The 21,556-nt window shown below is 51.6% G+C and overlaps 4 protein-coding genes across 7 annotated transcripts in view; 1 reads left to right on the forward strand and 3 right to left on the reverse strand.

Moving 5' to 3' along the window:
* On the forward strand, positions 1–13,020 carry dpp7 (dipeptidyl-peptidase 7). Of its 2 annotated transcripts, none has more exons than XM_015366576.2 (13): positions 1–72; positions 652–766; positions 1,399–1,538; positions 3,147–3,310; positions 3,665–3,800; positions 5,274–5,355; positions 5,585–5,751; positions 5,967–6,027; positions 10,604–10,722; positions 11,146–11,302; positions 11,399–11,463; positions 12,323–12,393; positions 12,718–13,020. In XM_015366576.2, exons 1-13 carry the CDS (start codon positions 16–18, stop codon positions 12,872–12,874), a joined length of 1,491 nt encoding a protein of 496 aa, XP_015222062.2. In that variant the 5' UTR covers positions 1–15; the 3' UTR covers positions 12,875–13,020. The 2 variants fall into 2 exon arrangements, with proteins under 2 accessions (XP_015222062.2, XP_006640629.2); XM_006640566.3 differs by having other exon boundaries at positions 37–260.
* LOC138225009 (kelch-like protein 9) lies at positions 5,751–7,481 on the reverse strand. Its single transcript, XM_069183562.1, has 2 exons — positions 7,271–7,481; positions 5,751–6,671 (listed from the first exon to the last, which is right to left on the reverse strand). The coding sequence occupies exons 1-2, from the start codon at positions 7,349–7,351 to the stop codon at positions 6,336–6,338; spliced, it is 417 nt and encodes a 138-aa protein (XP_069039663.1). The 5' UTR covers positions 7,352–7,481; the 3' UTR covers positions 5,751–6,335.
* Positions 7,538–10,609, reverse strand: LOC102685565 (kelch-like protein 9). Its single transcript, XM_006640543.3, has 2 exons — positions 8,856–10,609; positions 7,538–8,011 (listed from the first exon to the last, which is right to left on the reverse strand). The coding sequence occupies exons 1-2, from the start codon at positions 9,906–9,908 to the stop codon at positions 7,538–7,540; spliced, it is 1,527 nt and encodes a 508-aa protein (XP_006640606.2). The 5' UTR covers positions 9,909–10,609.
* Positions 12,985–21,556, reverse strand: part of man1b1b (mannosidase, alpha, class 1B, member 1b) — a 16,499-nt gene continuing 7,927 nt past the window's right edge. For all 3 annotated transcript variants that reach the window (XM_069183557.1, XM_069183559.1, XM_069183558.1), the window contains 5 exons: positions 21,306–21,496; positions 19,938–20,058; positions 18,618–18,812; positions 17,682–17,813; positions 12,985–17,244 (listed from right to left, as the gene is read on the reverse strand). In XM_069183557.1, the coding sequence (XP_069039658.1) occupies positions 17,041–17,244; positions 17,682–17,813; positions 18,618–18,812; positions 19,938–20,058; positions 21,306–21,496 (843 nt within the window). In that variant the 3' untranslated portion in view covers positions 12,985–17,040. The remainder of the gene's footprint in view (positions 17,245–17,681; positions 17,814–18,617; positions 18,813–19,937; positions 20,059–21,305; positions 21,497–21,556) is intronic.

Below are 21,556 nucleotides of genomic sequence, written 5' to 3' on the forward strand. Positions count from 1 at the left end.
CCATGCGGGGGTCACATGACCCGGTTTCCCGTTAATCATGTGACCGCTGGTCCACCGCCAAGAAGTTATTTAGTAAGTCGTGCTTAAGATCGCTCGTCTTACCGTGAAGAATGACGACTCGCCCGGCCGGCGTCGTGCTCCTGTTTTTGTTCTGTTTAAATGGGGAAACGCACGCCTTCTCTGCGCTCAGGGAGCTGTCAGGGGCTGTGCTAACGGACGGCTGTCCGGACGGGGCCGGACACGGGGCGCGAACGGGAGAGGTGAGGGCGCAGGGCGGTCAGATTCCCTCTGTCACTCGGCACCTCTTTGCGCTGCGCGATCGGGGTGCAGTAATCGTCAAGGTCGAGGGTCGAGGGTCGAGGCGGCAGTGTGGGTGTTAACGGGCTTCATCAGTGTCAGACAGAAACCACCCGGAAAACTGTAAGAGTTTATTCCAGGGGAACAAATCAGAAACTGTGGTCCCCTTAGCTGTGTACGTAGAGTACGTTAAGTGATTGGGGGGTGAGATCAAGTTAGACGTCCGTAGCTCAGATCGCTGACTTTGGTTCTGCTCTTGTAAAATACATTTTAGTTTCTGTAGCGACCTGCCGTCCGTATGCCAGCGCATGGGATAGGTGGGTGCCGCAGGGGTGACGGGGTTCATGTTTGCAGACGCGAGGAGTCCAGCCGCCCCAGCTCAGAGAGAAGTATTTCCAGCAGACGCTGGACCACTTCAACTTCAACAGCTACGGCAACGGCACCTTCCTGCAGCGCTACCTGATCGCAGGTGAGTCGCTGCCCCGACATTTCCTTTCCTAGCAGAAAAACAATGACTGAACCTTGGAGAGTGGCTTGGGGGGGGGGGGGGCAGGGAGAATGAGGGCTGGCCGGCCTGCTGTGAGGAGTAACTGTCTTCCTAGGCGGGGATCTGCTGTCCCAGAGCCTCTCCTTTCACCAGAGGAGACACACAGCTGGAGGTGCTCCTGAACTTCCAGTATCAGTTTGATCAGGGACAGGGCTAGAACTGGGGCTCCTGCAGGCGTTTTGGCATGGGGAGTTAGATACAGCTCTGCAGCTTGGACAAGTGTTAAAACCATCCAGTTTGTGCTGCTTTACCCCCTTCTTTATAGCCGTCAGCTACTGGTGATGTTTAAACCATTGCTGTGCATGGGCCAGAATCCAGAAATGTGAACCCCTGGAACTAGAAAAGGCCCAGGATAAGTGGGGCATACGAGTACATAAGTACATTAGATTCAGAAAAATGTCTGTCTAAAAATGTGTGTTTTGTTTTGTGATACATTTTCAGTAACAGAGCAGTCTCTACAGCCCCATTCTTGCAGTGTTGTCGTTTGTTAAAAACTGTCTGCTCTGGTTTTAGAGGACAGCCTGACTGCTCCAGCCTCTGTGTGTTTTTTTTAGATCAGTACTGGGACAAAGGTTTCGGACCTATCTTTTTCTACACTGGCAATGAAGGGGACATCTGGGATTTTGCTCGGAACTCCGGATTTATCATGGAACTGGCCGCTGAACAGCGGGCACTGGCTATATTCGCAGAGCACGTAAGAAGCCGGCTTCTCCGCACTGGGATAGAGTCCGAGCACACTACAGCTCCGGGGTGTAGAGCAGAGAAAGGAAAAAACAGCAGCAGGTGACACTCACAAGGTTATTGGGAAACAAGTTCCTCATGAACTTAGTTCCTTCTTAAGGGGTGGAAAACAAAATTTAGCAAATGCTAAACACAAAACAGCAGTAACCTGGATAGTTACACCAATTAAGATACGGTTTAAGGTTACAAGAACTTATAACAAACAGAGAATAATGCAAAATTGTTTAGATGGATAGCATCCACTTTAAGGACATCAGAGAGATGACAGCAGTGTGCATCATGACAAAACAGGGCCGTGTGGAGACCAGAATGATCAAACCAGTATCATATTGAAAAACAGGATTTCTTTGCACATTTCAAATATTTACAGTTGCTTAGAAACAAAGTAATCTGAAAATGATATGAAAATTACACATTCATATCGAAGATATGAAAAAAGACTCAACTGATTATATATATCTATGGAAATGAAATGGAGAAAAAGCAAACCAGATATCTCTGATATCTAGAACATGATATCTGTCGATCGGTGAATGAATGTACAAATTAAAACAGGGCTCCACATGGAAAAACTGCTGCTGGGGAAGCTTGATTCTTTTCTTCGTCAGCCTCCAAAATACACATTCGAACCAAAGGAATCCAGTTCACGGTGGTGGAGGGTGTGTGGAGAGCAGGTAGCAACTCGGTAGCACGTGTTCTGCTCCAGCCCAGTTACTGTGTTATTAGCACTTCATACACAACCCTTAACAAGACTGGAAACTCAACTATACCTTTGAAATTCTCAGTGCTTGGGAACCTGTTTTCTTTTTGATCACATTGAACCTACAGACATACATCTACCTGTTACAAGGTAGTAAAAGAAAGCAAATCACAAGAAAAGGGCTTATTGAAGAACCTGCGATGTCTGAACAATGGATTGGTATTGTGAACGACATTCATATAATGGAAAGGATAACATTTTTTCTCAGTTTACAGTAAGAAAACTTTACTAAATACTCATTAACTCGAAAAAAGTCCCCCCTCAAGATCTGATTTCGGTTGCTGAAGCAAAACGAAATACTGCATTTCTGTATAACCCCCATCTTGGCAGGCACAATGTAAATAGTTCTAAAAAAGTGCAATTAGAAACTAGGAGATGGGGGGGAAAAAAGGCTAAACAGCCCAGGTCTTTTTACGTGTAAACCGTCTGATCGATAAACCATTTTCTGTGAATTAATTCTGTCTCCAAATATAGTACTACCTCATGTGTTTCCACGGCAGGACTTTAATACAACTAGCACAGGAATTCTTCCTCATCCTGCTGACCGGCAATTGCCGAATCGGTCTGGGAATGGCGCAGTGGGGTGGCGGAGCGTGTTTTTGTGAACCGTAGTAAATCCTACAGCGTGTGTGGACCGCAGGCGCCGCGCCAGAGTCCTGAAGGGACACGCGCGAAACAAGAGCCTCGGCGGCCTCGTGGAAAATGCTGAGTCTCGCACACGTGCCGTGACAGTATATCAGCCCTGCGCGCTCCAACGGAGACGCTGTGATTTTTGACCCGTATCCTCTTTCTGGTCCCCAGAGATACTACGGCAAATCGCTTCCGTTCGGCGAGCAGTCGTTCACGACCCCCAGGGTCGGGCTGCTGACCGCGGAGCAGGCCCTGGCGGACTACGCGCTGCTGATCGCGGAGCTGCGGGGGCAGCTGGGCGCCACGGCCTGCCCCGTCATCGCCTTCGGGGGGAGGTCAGTGCCAGTCGGCCAGCGCCCCCTCCTGGATACGGCCGACGGACTCGGACGGCTGCGATTCAAAGAATAAACGCAGGGCCGCGTCTTCATTGGCCCAGACTGAATACTTAAACGCTTCAAATGTGCCTAGAGTTAATTATTCCAGTTACGCCATGAGAAATTCTAGCCATTTAAATGATGGGACAGTAACGTCTCAATCCGTTGAATATTTATTGTTGCTTTCGTGTCTTATTATTATATATGAATTTTATGGCTGTTCACACCGCGCCTGTTTAAAAGTGGCTTTATAGCGGCAGGTTAGTGGTACTGAGGTTAACTGGTTTTGTAGCTGGTTTTAACTTTGTCTTTCAGCTACGGAGGGATGCTGAGTGCCTACATGAGGCTCAGGTACCCCAACATAGTGGCAGGTGCTCTGGCTGCCAGCGCCCCAGTTCTTTCTACAGCTGGCCTGGGAGACCCAAAGCAGTTTTTCCGCGACGTGACCTCGGCAAGTCTTACTGCGGACTCGCAGACCCGTGTACCGCCTTGCGCTCGGACGCTGCCGGGGGGGGGGGGGGGGAACTGGCTTCGAAACTCCTCGCAGTACCGGCATCGACTGTGCTGATAGTCACCGAGCTCAGGCGGAGATCGCCAGGGCCGAGCCTCATCCTGCTGGGTCCTCCTCCTGGAGGGCCTGCCTGCGGGCTTCCTAGGTGCTGTTTAAAGTACCACCACCTGAAGAATTGGAGGAAACTGTTAATTGGGTCTCATTAAGCCAATAACGAGCTGACTGAGCCTGTTAAGTGCTGAAGTGGACTGAAAAGCTGCAGGCAAGCCCTCCAGGACCCAGGACTGCCCACCTTAAGTCTACTAACTACCCATCTATGCATCCATTTTCTAACCACTTCATCCAGTACAGGGCTGTGGGGGAGCCAGCGCCTATCCCAGCAAGCAACAGGCACAAGGCGGCATCACTAGGCACACACAGACACACGTGCTCACAGCAGGGCCAAGTCAGATAACCTGCCAGCTTATTTTTGGACTGTGGGAGGAAACTGGAGCGCCTGGAGGTGTATCAGACTCACTTAAGTCTTACAGGAGAGAAGGGTCCGAGAAACCACAGAACTTGTGGAGATCAGAAGCTATCCTTCACGCCGATAACCACAGGTACTGTCTCTAGCACCTGTGACAGTGGAGCACACCTCCCACTGCACTCCCTAATCGATAGCTACAGCACCTGAGGCTCATCAGGCCTGCTTCTGAAGATCCCCACGAGATTGCGAATGGGGTTCAAGCTCTGAACCAGCGTTCTGGCGAAACGGCTCCTAAATTATTTTCCCTTTAGTGGAAAGACTCTTCTTTGTATATAGCGAAGAAGTCTTGCCTTACGCTACGACGACGCACTGTAGTTGTTAGTATCGAAGGTATGAAAAAAGACTCAACTGATTATATACATCTATGTAAATGAAATGGAGGAAAAGCAAACCAGATATCTTTGATATCTAGAACATGATATCTGTCAATCGGTGAATGAATGTACAAATTAAAACAGGGCTCCACATGGAAAAACTGCTGCTGGGGAAGCTTGATTCTTTTCTTCGTCAGCCTCCAAAATACACATTAGAACAAAAGGAAGCCAGTTCATGGTGGTGGAGGCTACAGGTGCTACAGTCTTGCCTTACGATATGACTACACACCGGCACACCGCTCGCTCGCTCGCTCGCTCCCTGGCTGTAAGGCACTCTGCAGGTGCTCAGGGCGTCCACGCAGGCCCACACTATTGCATACCTTTCATCTGGAATGAGTCCCTCCCAATCACAAGTACAATATTTAACTGGAAATCACACTGCTCTGAGATCTGACTCTGGGAGCTAACAAAGACAACACAGCGAGCGAAACATCGACGCACCTTGGCTCGATCTCTTTCCCCCCATAAATCAACTTTCTAAAAGACTAAAATGTTCTCTTTTCTTCTGCCCAGGATTTTGAGCGATACCGTCCCGCCTGTAAAGACACCGTGAGAAAAGCTTTCCGGAGCCTTATCGATCTGTCTCGGGCCCAAGGTGTGATCCGATTGTAGCAGATTATTTAATTTTTAGCACGTTCATTACATATATTATTTTTTTTAACAATTCTAACGTGACAATATCCACGACGCCGTGAAGTAAGCAACTTGGTCGGTTTGTCCTCGCAAGAGGGAGTTTGTGCCCAGTGGTCTCCGGTCTGGTCAAACGGCAGAAAAGTAAACTTTGTGAGGCGTTGCGTTACAAAGGCTTGTGATTTTGACTGCAGATTACTGGAGGATCAAGGAAGAGTTCTCTCTCTGCAAGACCCCTTCCTCCGAGAAGGATATGCGCCAGATGTTTGGGTTCCTGAGGAACGCCTTCACTTTAATGGCCATGCTGGACTACCCCTACAGTACCCACTTCATCGGCAACCTCCCTGCGAACCCGGTGAAGGTACGGCTCCGCTTTGCCTCAGGAAGCGCATCCGACCCAGCTGAGACGCTCAGTGTGATAGAACAGGGCAGACCCTGCTACGGGCAGGTCAGGTGAAACTAGTTATTCCTCATCTGGACTGTCTGGGGATGAACGCCCCCACCGACGCGTCGCGCAGAAGCAGGGCTCGCACGCCGAAACGGGAATAACCGCGTGCGTTCCTCCTCCGCCCCCAGGTCGCCTGCGACACCATGCTCAACGGGACCGACCCGCTGAGGGCGCTCCGAGACACGGTGGGTAAGTTGGCCGGCGTGCCGCCGAGGCCGGAAAACGCGGCCTGCCGTCTCGAGCCGCGCGTGAAGCGTCGGGGGGGAAAGAGAAACACAAGCCTGGCCAGGAGCTAGGGGGCTCGGTACCTGGGGAACGACCATCGGCGGCGTTGTGCCTTCGGCCGCCGTAAAGGCCGAGCGCTGCCGCCGGACGCGCTCCCTGCCGGGAGACGAGGGCGCCGTGGCAAACGCTTCCCGACAGCGGAGGGGGGGGGAACGGCTGCCAACAGCTGGGCTCTCCCTAGTCCGGCCCCGGTCCACCCGGCCTTCACTCCATCACGAAGAGGCGGGGAGTGGACTTCTGGGCCTCTCCTCCGGCGCCAGGCCCGCCAGGACCTCCCCGGGGAGCGTGAGCAGGCTGGCCGTGTGGTCCACCAGCGGCAGGGGCAGCGCCCCGGCCCTCTCCCACCTCCCGGCCTCGCAGTCGTAGAGGGAGACGTCCCCCGTCTTGCTCAGGCTGCGCAGCGACCCCCCGCCCGCCACGCAGAGCCGCGAGCCGCGGGCGCTCAGGCTGAACTGGCAGCGCTCCGGCGCGGACACCTTCACCGCCGTCCACTGGTCCGCCGCCGGGCTGTAGCACTCCATCTCGTTCACGTGCACCCACTCCTGCGCCTGGGGGTCCAAACAGCACAGGGGAGACAGGGCGGCGAGGTTACTGCGGCACGGGCGTTCGCCGTGTTCAGCTGCAGGATTCCACACCTTCACGACCTCGATACACTGGCATGGAAAAGGGATTCTTCTTTACCCTCGTTTAGCCAGGAGCTCTGGTGGTTGATGTGACCTCCTGCTTCAGCTGCTGCAGTTTCCCTGACAGTCGATCGTGTGGGGTGGGGACTGAACCAGTTATTTTTTTTATTATTTACGTTTATTGTCACGCGCACCCCGAGTGCAATGAAATGCTTACTTGCGTGTTTTCGTCACATGCCAGATGCCATAAGCAGCGACACAGCACATGGTGTCACAACACCTGGACACAGGAACAGGGTAGCAGCAATAATGTTAACCGGGCCGGCAGAATTCAAGCCAGGGCAGGACTTTAGGTCCAGGTCAAAGAGGGGTGTCAGTGGGGGGAGTCTTATAGCTGTGAGGCAGAAGCGTTCTTTGAGAAGCTAAAGGGAGCCCTGGAGCCCGGAGGCTTTTTACAGCGGGCGCGGAACATGGCACCCGCGAGCTCAGCAGCGCCGCGCTGCAAGCAGGAGACGGGCACGTACCGGGTTTAAGGCCCGGCCCCCGACGCAGAATATCCTGTCGCCGGCCGGCGCCATGGCGTGGTCGCAGCGGGGGAAGGCCATGGGCCGGTTGGGGACCCAGTGCTGGAGGCGGGGGAGGTAGCTGTAGAGGTCGCGGAGCGTCTTCCCGGCGGAGAACCCGCCTGCGGAGGAGCAGAGCGGAGCAGCTGTCAGGATTCGCCCCCCCCCCTCGCGCTGGACCGCAGTCCCGTCCTCCTTTCACGCCCCCCCCCCCGTGCTGGGTTATTTTTAAAAAATCGCACCACTCGTGCACCACTCGTGCACCACTCGTGCACCACTCGTGCGAATGGTGCAACGGTCACTAGTACCTCGCGAGCGCCCCCCCCCCCAGCTCCGGCTTAGCCGCCGCGTGCCGACGGCGAGGCCTTGATCTGGAGCCGGGTCGGCGCCGGGCCCAGCCTGCACTCGGCGGGGGGGGGCAGCGTGTGCGCGGGGGGGCGGGGGCTTGCCTGCGATGTAGAGGATCCCCTGGAGCGTGGCCCCGGCGTGGTCGGCCACGGCGACGGGCAGCGGCGCGGCCGGCTCCCACCTGTTCTCCGCCGGCCGGTACTGCTCCGCGCCGGCCGTCAGCCGCCCCCGCAGGGTGCCGCCCGCCACGGCCATCAGCTGACCCGCCAGCGCGGCGGCGTGGAAGCGGGTCCTCTTCTCCAGCATTCCGGCCACCTGCAGCCAGGTGCCGTCGCGAGGGTCATACCTGAACACCTACCCCCACCCAGAGAGAGGGAGAAGGGTCACGGGGGAGAACTGTCCTACGGCGAGTGGGCAGCCCAGTTCGTCCTCTAAGGACAGAGAGGGAAGCTTGTGATCTGAAAGCGATCTCGCAGCAGGAGTGAACAGAGCTCTGTGAGCAATCTGCTCTTCCTAAACGTTGCTCCGTTGAGAAATTAAGAGCCATATCTCAACTCGTTTCATACCTTCTGAATGGCCTCATAATACTTCAGGAAGCAATTACAAATAACTGGAGAAAGTTGATTGCATGCTGCATGTATGAGGAACATTAATTCATAGTATTTAGTGCTTTCAATCTATGCGTTTCTATTGCTCTATTACTTTCACTGCCCTTTGATGGCTTTATGTTGCCCAGAGTTCACTGTGGTATTTTCCATACAGTATATTCCAAACATGCCCCCTCCTTGTGGTTGTGTTAGTAAATGAACTTGCAAAAAGCCAATCTTAACACAACAGTCATTCACATCCCATAATTTCAAATTTCTTGTTGATATTATTCACAACCCCTTACCCTCCCTGAGCTGGAATAATGCTGAAACAAGCAATCCTTCATTGTCTTACTCTTTTCTTTAGTTACTTGAGAGCAGACCTCCCCTGAGCAGGAATGTGTTACAAGCAGCAGGGCTAGACAAAAGGAGGGTGGATGGAGCGTTGTGCAATGTACTGCATACATGGGTATTAGCTTCACCATCGGTTCTCAGCCTTTTGGCCCAGACGAGGTCAGAATCATTGCTTCAAAGAGTGCTGGACTGTGGACTGCACGCTAACGCCCTGATACAAGCATAGAGGAGGGCTGTAGAGGATCCTGTGAACCTACCTCGTTCGTTGGCTGATTCCCTGCCGGATCGAACTTGTGCTGGCCTCCGAGGACAAAGAGGAAGCCGCCCAGCACCGCAGCACAGTGGTTGTAGAGGGGGCTGCACAGCTCACCCAGTCTCCTCCAGGTGGCGCACCTCTCGTCCGACACCCAGACCTCCTTGCACACCTTGTTGTCGGCGGTCCTGCCCCCCACCACCACCAGGCCGTCCGAGCCGCAGCGGACCTGCGTGCTGGGGCCCTGCAGGGCGGGCTGGGCGTAGGGCTGGGCGTGATACGCCAGCGCCTCCTGCAGGAGACCGAAGCAGTGCGAGTCCGTCTTCAGCAGGGGGCTCTCCCGCAGGAGCTCCTGCAGGTGTCCGGCGGGAACGAGGGGGAAGCGGATCCTCCGCAGCAGGTCCCGGGAGTGCCGCGCCCTGGCGGGGCTGTGCTGCAGCCACTGCAGCACGCACCGGAGCAGCTCCGCTTCGCTGTACCGGCCCAGGTCGCTGCGCTCCAGGATCCCCCTCAGGACCTCCTCGTCGAGCGCCACCAGCTCCTCGCGGTCGCGCAGCAGGGCCCGGTGCCGGGCCCCCACGTACCGCGCCGCCTTCCGCCGGAGCTCCTCGGGCCCGCACCTGCGGGTGATGCCGAGGATCTCCGCGCAGTTGTCCGGGCCCAGCGCCTCATCCAGGAACCCGAAGCAGAGCTTGACGGCGTCGCGGACCAGCAGGGCCTCGGCGGCCTTCAGCGTCTCCTCCAGGGTCGCCAGGACGAGCTCCAGCCGGCCGGCGTAGACGAAGTCCAGCACCCGCCCCAGCCCCCGGGCGCTCACGTCCCCCAGCGGCACCACGCTCGGCCCGTCGGCCGCGGCCGCGAAGAGGACCCGGCAGTAGCTGCTCGCCGACGCCAGGATGACTCTGTGCACCGGGAAACGGACGCCCTCTGCCTCTAGCGTGACGTCGCACAGGGCTCCCTGGTCCCTCAGGCTGCGGGCTCCTTCCAGAATCCTCAGGGAGTGAGCGTCGGACGTCAGGAGCTTCCCTTCGGCGCCCTTCAGCTCCCGGGACACCATCTTAAGGCCCTTTGATTGCGAGCTTAGATCTTCTATCAGGGGGTGGTGGTAGTGCAGTGGTTCAAAAAAAAAAAGAGGGTCTGAAAAGGTGTTGATCTGATCTCCTAGGCTTTTCTCCGCAATGCCAGTGAGCCCGTTCTCCTGCCGTCCTGTTTTCCCCACTGTGTGAGCTCCTGTAGTCTTGGCACCAGTGGAGATGCAGTGAATACTCTACTCTGCTGCGTGGGGGCCCTTATCAATGTGCTCTATCACCATAAACAAACAGTGTTTCCTCTGTCCTAGATGTCACAGCACGGTTCAATGGACCCCCCTCACGCCTACCACTGATAGCCTGGTTTTAAATTTCAGCTCTGACTTGTCCGGACTTGCAGTGCTTGTTTACTAGCCTGCTGGCGTCAATGGATTCCTACACGCAGTCGTCCCATTGTTAAGCACCAGAGGTCCTAGCCCTTGCGAGTTCTGGGTTCACCGGCTTTGAACGGTCGTGGAAAAAGGAGAACACGTTGCCGTGCACGGCAATCTTGGTGAAACAAAAACTCACAATGGCACGCGTTTGTACGGGGGTGCTGCTACGCTGAAAAAGCACGAGGCTCGGACGTGATTAAAGTGAATCGGCAGATTTAAAATCTACCGCAGATGTTACTGCGTTGAGCTCGCGGAGATGATCGTCGGCCTAATATCTTCTCCCTTTTCAGGTATTGTCTATAATTCCACCGGTGAGCTGCGCTGCTACGATCTCTACACCCTGTACGTCGAGTGCGCCGATCCGACGGGCTGCGGGCTCGGCTCCAACAGCCTGGCGTGGGATTACCAGGTACGTGTCAGCAGTACGGCCACACGATGCGTGCTCGCAAATGTAATAATAATAATAATAATAATAATAATAATAATTGCTTACACTTATATAGCGCTTTTCTGGACACTCCACTCAAAGCACTTTACAGGTAATGGGGATCCCCTCCACCACCACCAATGTGCAGCCCCACCTGGATGTAGCGTTCTGCGCTGCATCCAGCCAGTGCAGATTTGGCAGCTTACATTTTCACAGAGCAAGTCTTCTAAACCATTTCTTTCACAATAATATCCCCACTATGCCAACAGTTGTAAGAGAAGGCGAAAAACGCCTCGGGGCCGAACGGATCATTTTAAAGGCACTCGATGGAATTCCTAGGATGTTGTGGATTGCGGAAGTCGATCTGATGGATGGTTTACCCCCCCCCCCTTTTTTTTTTGTCAGGCGTGTACGGAAATAGAGCTCTGCTACGAAAGCAACAACGTGACGGACATGTTCCCCGAGATGCCGTTCACCGAGCAGGACCGGGAGAGGTACTGTAAGGACAAGTGGGGGGTGGTTCCCAGGCCCGGCTGGCTGAGGACGCAGTTCTGGGGCGACGGTGAGCGGAGCGCCGAGCTTTTTTTTTTTGCTCGCTGACCTTTGCGCCGACAGAAGCGGCCCGGTGCCTCTCTAACACGCCTCTGCTCGCCCACAGCTCTCGCCTCCGCCAGCAACATCATATTCTCCAACGGCGATCTGGACCCCTGGGCCAATGGAGGAGTAAGTTGTACCGTTTGATTGTTACTTCAGTGAAATCACAGCTTGTTGGCAGCCCCCCCCCAGTGGTGTCTCAGAAGACGTTTCCTTCAGCAGAATCATGGGAGTCCCCGCTCCTGACCGATTCAAGGGCGTTGCATTAAACCACGTTTTCACGTTGTACTTTTATACAGGCCGGGGATTTGAGTGTCGAGAGACACTTTGGGAAAGGATGCTACACAGGTAGTTCTAGATTTACAGGGGAGGCAAGGTTGTGTAAACTGCTATGTAAATCAAAAAAACAAATTAAGAACCAAGCGTCTCTTACTAATGCTTGGAAATGGGAGGAATGTGTTCGAGGTTCGCTACCATGTAAAACCAACTGCGGTTATTCACGTTGGCCATGTCTTTCCTTTTCACTCATGTTCACATCTTTGGAACAGTCTTTAAAAAGTTTTTGTAAACTCATGAACAGTGTGGAAGACAGATCTGAGCTGTGTAGTTATCTGTGGTCCAACACTCATTGACCCGTTATTTTAACATCTCCTAAGTAACATGACATTTTTTAAAGTATTTTCCAGTACTGATTGTAAACTGTTTTGGTCATTTTATTTATCAAACATTAAGATGGACTTTTTTTTTGTTGCGGTCATTTTTCAAAAACTTTCACTTTCTCTGCATCGAATTTCATCATGACTTTTTTTTTTAATCTCACTAGCAAGCTGTTAGCGTTTTATTGATGAAAGATTTTATTACGAGTTGCTCATAGGTGTTGCTAATGCTAATACAAGGACTGATTTGTCCTGAACTGAACCTGTCTGTGGAAGACTGCAGGCGTGGGAAGCACATGACGGTACCTGTCTGGTTTGTTTTCTCCTCCTAGATCAGAAACTCCCTCAGTCCTACCCTGATTGCCATTAACATTACTGACGGGGCTCACCACTTCGATTTAAGGTAGGGCCACAATGAAATAGTTACTATCACAACGAACACTTCTGACTTCTACGTTTTACCCTACTGATGACGTGTTGTTGCAATAGTAATCCTGCTCAGTACGAGAGGAGCCCCAGGTTCAGACACGGGCTTGGCTGAGGAGCCAATGGGGAGAAGCTGCCATCTGTGGGAGGGTGACTGAATCCCTCCAAGTCTTAATTCCCCTCTAAACGGGGGATTCTCATGGCAGGCAGTAAGGTGCTTTTGCTTTGTGCAGGGTGGACGCATGTATAGACAGTACTAGCAGCTAAATGAGATTTTTCTTTTTGAAATGCATCCTTTCAGAGGTTCTGATGCCGCAGATCCTGTTTCTGTGAGAGAGGCCCGGAGGACAGAGGCCGAGATCATTGCGGAGTGGGTGAAAACCGAAAGGATGAAAGAGTTTCTTGGACCTGGGCACAAAACCTCTATGCACTGCAAGTACTGTTTTGGCAAAAACTAAAAATGACCATGTAAAAAAAACTTTAAGAACTGGAGACCATGTATGGGGGTGGTGGTGGTGGTGGAGGAAAACACATTGCAGCAGTATAAAAATGTAATAAGAAAAATTAATAAAATGGCTCTGATTTGTTTTATTACAGAACAAAATGGCTTACCAAATCTCAACATTTCTGTACAGGGTTTATAACAAAGAGCGAAACTGTGCCGCAGCAGATAGCTGGACCAGGAGCTTGGCGCTCGCCGGCCTTCATGTCCATAAATAAGAGTCAGCTCTTTACAGGAACATGTCCAGGTTATGCACCTTTTGCACACATTGCTATGGACAAAGTATCAGCTCACACAGCTAGACAGTGCTGAGGAAAGATCCCAGTGCTAACCAAGCACAGTCCTCTGAGATATCTTAAATATCATGCCCTTCATTAGTAATGAAAGTGACAGTTTCGAGTCTGCTTTTTCAAAAGCACGCTTCAAGTTGTTTTGAACAAAAATGCAGGAAATTACACAGCTCTTTGGTTTTTGATACTCGAGCAGAATGGTTTTGTTCAGCTGATGAATCGAGCTTGAAGGACCAGAAGTGGCACCAAAGGCTCTGTGTGTATGAGATTGTTCACTAGTGACCTTGAACCTTAACCCGTTATGAATTCAAACCTAATGGAGGGAATTTAAGTTTATAAATCTAGCTCCTCTTGAGCCGATATCTTGAACACACTCCTAGGTGCAAAACAAAGCCGTTTACCAAGACGGGATGTTGTTTTTGTAGCGGGTGTAACAAAAATATCTACAATAAAAGATGTGCATTTCACACGTTAGGGGAGTTTAAGTTCTAAGAGTACAGTTAGGGATGGCTACAGTTCTGCAATACAGTCAAGTATCTCCCCACCTCCCAAAAAAACTAATTCCCAACAAAGACACTTCACTTGGACCTTTGACATCTGCCAGCACTACTGGACCACAGAAGCGTGGGATGACCTCGACTCGACCCGCACGTGCCAAGTCAAAGAGCCCCAGCCCAGGAAAACAATCATATTGTACAAAGCCAGTAGTTGGGCATGAAGGCTAGGAAGGCATATTCAGTAACCGGGATTCAGAGAAAGACTTTCCTCAACAGGACAGGACATAGCCAGAAAGGATGCATCCCTCTAAAAGGTTTCAATTTTAAACACACTCCCCATCCCAAAAAAAACCTACCCTCTTAAACAGCATAGATGCTATTTCAAGTGAACAACTCTTTCGTGGGTCTTGCCCTAACCTCCCAAGAAAACACTGGAAGTGTCTGAAAACATTTCTCCCAATGTTCCAATGAACGTTGCCCATTTTGACAATGACACAGTATTTTAAGGGGTTCTGCTTAAACACAGACCGTTAACTCAGCTTTACTGAAAGTACACAGCAACCCCAATGTTTTATGTGACTGCTATGTGCTGTATGAAAACACTGCATGGACGTTTGTATTGGATTCACGTAAATCATGTGATTTCTAATATGTATACAAATAAATTCATAGTTCATCATTTTAACCCAGGAGTGGAGAGTTCACCATGGCCCACAGCACACAGACGTTCACAGTCCTACGCTACACAATAAGGAAAGGACTCTCCTTACAAATGCTCTCTTGGGACACCTGTCAGCAAAACAAAATAAAACACCACAAAATGGTTTTGAGAAACCAAGTAAAAATGTCCACCTTTGCAGCAGTTTACAAGTTAAAGCTGGTTTCTCAAGTTAGACTGTACTTGTATCCTGCAGCTACCTGCATACTGAGAGGCCCTTGGTTTTGAAAAGGTCAGTTTGTGTTCAGACTTAACACTGATACCAGCAGGGTGAGACATTTAAACTTGTTCTGAATGCAATGTAGATAAGAGAGCTGTTTGACAGCATGATTCTTCTCTTCTGTGCAGTGAACTCTCGTCAAAATCTAAAACGTGTATTCTACTCGAGCTCAAGGTCTAAAGCAACAGGGATTTTACCATTTAAACTACAAAAATCTATGTTGCTTCTTCTAAGAATAAAGCTGTAATGCAGGGGAACACAAAGAGAAAGCGCTTCTGTGCCAAAAGACCAGCTGGCGTTTCAAATAAAAACAAGATTCTGCTCTGCGTTCCTTGAGATCAGGAAGTTATATTCCTCTTGTATTACAAGAAGCCTCACGAGTTCGGCACCCTGCATAGGAACCAAGATTGAGTATATTATGAAGTGCAACAGATAATAATCGTTGCACTGTACTCTGTTCTCGGTTTACTAAACACTTACTCTTCTTTATAGTTTAGGTCTCAGTAGTCTTAAAGCCACTTAGTGTCCGTGCATACAGTGGAGGGAAAAAGAAGAATGTTTAAATAAGTCTTTCTTCTGGCATTTTTACGTTCCTTGGTGAACAAATACCATAAATCCCATCATTTGGCAATCACTCATTATAATATATAATATAACCTGTCACCTTCACCAAAGGAGCCTGGCAGGTTTGAGAACTGCATTAGGCCAAAGCCAAAGACATACAGTACAGTGGAAATATGGTCTTCACAATTGTCCATGGTCAATGGTCAATACTAGGACTACAAGCTAAATTCTATGCAATTCTTTCATCCTACTGGAATGAATTACAATGTTGTGAGACGCATATATTAAAAAGCAAATCACAACCTTTTGTGCCATGATCACATCTATTGTGAGCAGCAGCAATCTACCAAACTAATGTTTTAACACCTTAACATTAGAAACTAGATAATTTAACAAATTCCATTTGTAAGCGAAATAGGCATGTGAAATCAGACTGACCATCTGCACGATAAATATAAAGTGCAAACAACCACTCCAACAGCAAGCTGGCACTACACTGAAGCCACCACTTATGGCAGAGTTACTCAAAAGAAACAAAGTCCATAACCATCTTATCCACGTGTCTGCTCCAGCACGCACAACCCTTAACGCCGTCCGCATGGCTGCAGAGAACATGGGCTGTCACCGTTCCCAGATCTGGAAAAATTCACTCTTATTGTGTTCACCCAAGACAAAAAGTGCTTATTCAAAAAACACAGAATCATTTGTACAAAAAAATACATTCAACATGTGCCTACAAATAAACCTCATGACAGAACACATGGCAATAAATAATCTTGAGCTATCATATGCAGTGTGGTCCCCAACGAGTGATTAGAAAGATCTGGCCTAGAGACCCATGTGCTACCCTACATCCTGTTAGAATATACAGCACTCCACGAGAAACCCGAGCTGGAGCTGAGCTACACCCCTCGAAACCAAATGGAAAAGGAAATACATCACCATGTGCTTGGCATTTCCAAACAAGAGTTTCACAGTGTTAATTAGAAGTCCTCCGTGGACAAAACCATAGGTACCTCCTGACCCGCGCGCTGTCCCGTTCGTGTCCGGCACCGGCTTGCAAGCAGGAGCCCAGATGTCCAGCCTCATCGCACTCCCCCGGGCGTCATGAGGGCACACACCCAGGCAGGAGGAGGTGGGGGCGAGAGAGAGAGAGACGTCCTCTTTCCAGGCGGGTAAGAACAAAATTGGGGCTCGCCAGAGAGATGGGCCTTCCAGCCCCGGGCTGCTGCTGGAGCTGCGCTCTGTGTCTTTAAGGGCTGGATGCCCACAAACCCGCCTCATGTCTGCCCTGGTCCCCGGGCAGGGGCAGCAGGTCTGTGACACACGGTTTATAGATGGTAACGATTGTCATGCACACTGGGACAAGGTATTCATTGGCCGTAGACAACCTTCTGGCTATCAATCTGTATTTTGGCTCCGTGCTTCACTCTGCACAGCTGAAAACCAGGTTTCTGAGACATGATGAAAGATTCTTTTACCAGTACAGGTCTTCACCCCAGGAAAGACAGGCCTCATTCTTTACGGATTTTGTGAAAGGCTTAAATAAGGTAGTCGGCACCAGGACAAAATATCTCCCCGGGGACGCCGCTCGCAATACCAGACTTTAGGAAAAAACTAACTTTACATAATTGCCTCGAAGCCTTCAATCCTACAATATCAGGTTTTTCTAAAAAAAAAAAAAGAGTCACCGCTTTTGTTTGGAAGAAAGAACAGTAATCCGTGTGTGCTGCAGAACCGACTGGGGATGACACCTTCATGGCTTAAAAAACATCTGTTTCATCCTAGCCCTGAGGTTTGTACAGGTCACAAGCTCCCCCGCGCCCCCGGCTCTCAGGAGGACACCCAGATGGGCAGCGGGTGAGCCTCAGTGTTGAAAACGTACTTGTCCAGGTTAATCAGGTCGAAGTCCTCAGAGAACAGGAGATAGAAGTACTTCAAGGTCTCGCCCAGGAAGAAGCTCTCCATCTTGTCCCTGGGGTCCGGGTTCTCGGGGTTGCGGACGTTGCTGATGGAGGTGTACCCTCCCGTTGGCACCTAGACAGAGCGAGCGGGCAGAGGGACAGTAAACACCGGGTACCAGACCGGAGCCCTCCTCTCACTGCAAGAGAGATCCAGGGCACCGCTAGACAAGGACTGGGCCCAACTCACAACATCTCAACGCCAACCTGAAGCAAAGTCCCCCCCGGCCTTTGAAAACAGATCAATACCTCATGTCTGGATTTGGCTCTTCACTCCTTTGAGGCACAACATTGCAATAGCTGAAGAGCTGGTAGCGAGGTACAATCTGAAAGAGGCTTTTAAACCACCTTCTATGACTAGCAAGTTTAGAGGCTGCTTCACTGAGATTTGTACTAGTTAACTGTATATATTTGACGTTGTTCTGCGTTAGGATGTCCGCTGAGCAGATCAGGGAGACAGCAGCGCTCGGGTCTGAGGGAAGAGGGGAGGCTGGAGCGCAGAGGCCTGCTCACCCTGGTGTACTTGTTGAAGTTCTGGAAGATCTCCCAGCCCCAGTCCTGGTACTTCCTGTCCCGGGTGAACCTGTACAGGTAGAAGAGGCTCTCCACTGTCTCGGGGCGCAGCAGGTTGTGTCTGTCCGCAGGCTGCCGGGGAGACAGGGAGCAGGTCTCAGCCTCACTGCTCGACAGCAGGGCTCCATCAGCAGAGTTAGGGCTGCCACACCTTGAGAGCCACACGCTGCCCTGCATACTGCAGCATTACCCCACAAGCACGCAGTAGGGGTACACTTATACACTTGGAGACCAGGGTCAGAGCTGGACTCGGCTTGAAGGGAAACGGGACGAGCTTAGGTTAGGGCTGAGGCTATGGTTAGAGATTGGGTTGCTATTCTACATATAACACGCATCCCCAGACACCCTCCAGGAGGCCACACTAGCAACACTGGCGAGATGAACTCAGGGAAGCAGATGTGATCGAGAAGGGTTCCGGTAAGACTCCTAGATTCGGGACATTAGACCTCTGATGCTACACCCCTCCCCGTTACTAAAATAAAATGAATTCACACGTTTTCCATTAATGATTAGCTTTGTGGGATTAATTACAGCAGAAGTTTATGCGATGGGTTTCCCTAAGCCTGTCTGCCGTTCTCAACCTGCTTAAACACGATCCTTTCCGGTTTCTTTTTTAATAAACTTGGAATCACCCATTGCCTTTTCCGGCATAAACCCACCCTATCTGGGACAGCCACACACGCTGCTGCCGCACTGGAGGAGAGCGAGGAAGTGCGGGCCCCGACCCCTCGAACCCGCGCAGCTCCGCCGCAGGCTGTGCCGCCTCGTGAAAGCGCTCGGAAGTCCCAGGGCTCGCCGCGTCGCTGGCTAATCGACCTTGACCAATCCCACCCCTCCCTCATCGCGGTCAGTCAGGCTCGGACCCGCGTCGCCCACCTTGATCTCCACGTCCTTGCCGCTGCGGGGCACGAGGTTGAAGTGGACAATCTCGGGGCTCAGGCCGGTCTCCACCTGCGCGTACATCTGGTAGCAGGTCTCCATCAGCTGCTCGGCCAGCTCCATGTGGTCCTCCGCCACCCCATTGTGGGCTCCCAGCGCCAGGGTGCCCGGAAGGAAACACACCAGGTGGTCCTGGAGCCCGCGGGAAAACGGGAGAAAGGTTCGAAAAATGGGAAAGCGGCCCTTTTTGCTCCTCAGTGCGGTCACAGAGGTGAGAGCGACAAGGTGCATTTACACACCTGACCAGGAGCGGAGGAGCCAGCTGTATTTACCCTGCTGTAAACTCCACCATATCAGGTTGGGTGGCACTGATCAGGCCTCGTAAACATTATTTACGTTTAACATTACATATGCGTAGCTGTCTCACTGTGGAGCCAAAGGCAAGGGAATCAGGCCTCTGCACTCTGGATTCTGGATTCTGACAAGACCCAGACGATACCGTCTTGTATGACTGTCGCACTGAGGAGGCTTGTCTGTCCTCCTTTTGATGCAGTGGATGTGTCAGGAACATAACCTGCAGTTATTGGAGTTCACAGCCAAATAGTACCTTGTACCTTTAGGCCTTTTGAAAGCAAACGTTAATAAATAGTGTTATCAGAGTCTTATTAGCGCAGATGCTTCTGTGAAGACATTATTTATGGCAAAGCTATCAAGGTCAGTGAGTAGCAACCTAACTGCCTGCAAGCCAGCAGCTAATGTGCAATTAAGGTAAGGTCTCAAATATACTGAGTGATAACAGACACCCTGTTCTCTGTAGGAGCCCGCTCAACACAGATGACCTGTTAGAGCGTTGTCCCAGCAACACTAATCGCCAAGCAGTCCCAGCACACGCTAGACTTCTCCAGACCACTCATCAGCACTGCTCCCAGCAAGATAACAAAGAGAGCTACTGGTGGACAACAGTGCCTCATCAGATCCTACTTTTCTTGGCTTCAGCACAAAAGGACAGAACGTGCTGTACACTTTATCTGTTCCCACTTCAAGAAGAGGCTGATAGGCATCTCGCGGCCGGCAGCGTCGTCAGACCTGCTGGGTTACCGGTTGCTAGGCTGTCGGTAAGTAACGACGACAAGCGCGCCGTCGCAGTGAACGAAAGAGCAGCCCGTTCACAGGGAACGCGCACAGAGCCACGGCCGTATCGGCCGGCCCAGCAAGCAGACAGAGCAGTTCAGCAGTCCGCTGCATTAATTCATCCGCGGGGCGGGGCGGGGCGGGGCGGGGCGGGGCGGGGCGGGGCGGGGCGGGGCGGGGTCTCACCATCTTGGGGCTGAAGTGGCTGTGCGACATCTCCCCCACGAAGGTCAGCTTCCGGGGCTCCGACTTGCGGAGGAGGTTCTTCTTCACCCCCTCGATCGCCTGGACGTAGTCCTCCAGCAGCCTGGGCAGCAGGCGAACAGGGAGGGAAAACGTCCTGTAACTCCCGGCCGCAAGTATTCACCCCCCACCCGAACACTCCACCCCCCCCCGCTTACAAACTGTGCATTAACCCGAGCTCATCCAGCCGAGTCAAACTACAGGAATCCCTGGCACAAAACCCACACCCTTCCGGTTTCCAGAACGGGACAGGAGTTTGTTTGAGGCCAGGGGAGAACGATACACACACCGACCGGGTGGTGTTCTAGTCGAACGAAGCAGTAGTGAACTATAAACTCGACTGCGAGCAAGAAAACATTCCAAAAGGGGTGTGGGACAGAAGACGCTTCCACGCAGTGTCACCTCAATCCCTTCGAGGGAGGCCTTGGAATGTTTCCCAGGGCCTGTGGGATATTTGCAGGGCGGCGGCACTGAGGACCCTGGACTTGCAACTGGGAGGTTTGGGGAATGGGGGGTTTTCTACAAGCATCGCTCAAGTTCGAGCTGGTGTGCTGGGGAGGAGTGTCAAATCTTCCAAGAACACAGCACTCCTGGTTTCTAAGGCAGAGCTGTGGTCAGAGTTCTGGACCCAGAACTGGAAGGCTGTGGGTTCAAACCCACTGCTGCTGAACCCTAAACAGCAAGGTGCTTAACCTGAATTGCTCCTGCAGTGACACATACAGCTGTATAAGCGAATGCAAACGTCGGTCTCTTTGGACAGAAGCTTCACCCAAAACAGCAGTTGGACAGCTTGGCCTTGCAGTAATAAGACAGAGCAAAAAAGGAAATAGGAAAATCATACTTGGATATTCCAGATAACACCAGTTTTAAAATTTGTCATCTACCATTAACAATCTGTGACTATCGTTTTCCTGTTAGGCCATATTTTTCCAGAGGCAATGCATCCATGTCACACTCTTATAAGGCAACACTGCCACCTAGTGGAGTGTAGAGCACTCCGGTCCTGTCCATTTTTTAACGAGAAGAATAAAGGGGGTTTGAGCAGAGACTTGAAAATCAAGATGGGAGGTTCCGAATTTGGTGGGTATGTGACAATAACAACTGAAAATGTGCACAGATCGAGCCCCATAATTCTTTTCAACAAGAGCAGCAGTACTTGATACTGTCCTCTGTGTTTTTCCCCAGTGAAACACGAACATTTCAACGGATAACCAGCCCTTTCAGCCCTCTCGGGGGAGCTCCTTTTGAGAGTCCCGGCCTCCCTAGTGACCGCCTGCGCTCTGCGATAGAACAGGAAAGAAAGAGCCTCACTCAGTCTCCGTCTTCCCTCCCTGGATCCACTGCTTCAGCAGGTACTCGTAGTAGCTGTCGGCCCGGGCGCCCAGCGTGAACACGCCCAGGTGGGTGAACTGCCCGTTGTTGGTGTTGATGAACATGGGCACCAGGCCGTCCTGTTTGCCCTCCAGCTTGTGCACGTGCTTCATGACGTCATCCACTGCTTTCTGCGGGCCAGAACGAGCCATCAGCTTGTCCCGTCTCACTGGGTTAGACTGATCTACAGC

The sequence above is a fragment of the Lepisosteus oculatus genome, chromosome 24, assembly GCF_040954835.1.
Source record: "Lepisosteus oculatus isolate fLepOcu1 chromosome 24, fLepOcu1.hap2, whole genome shotgun sequence".
In the NCBI taxonomy this organism is placed as follows: Eukaryota; Metazoa; Chordata; class Actinopteri; order Semionotiformes; family Lepisosteidae; genus Lepisosteus; species Lepisosteus oculatus.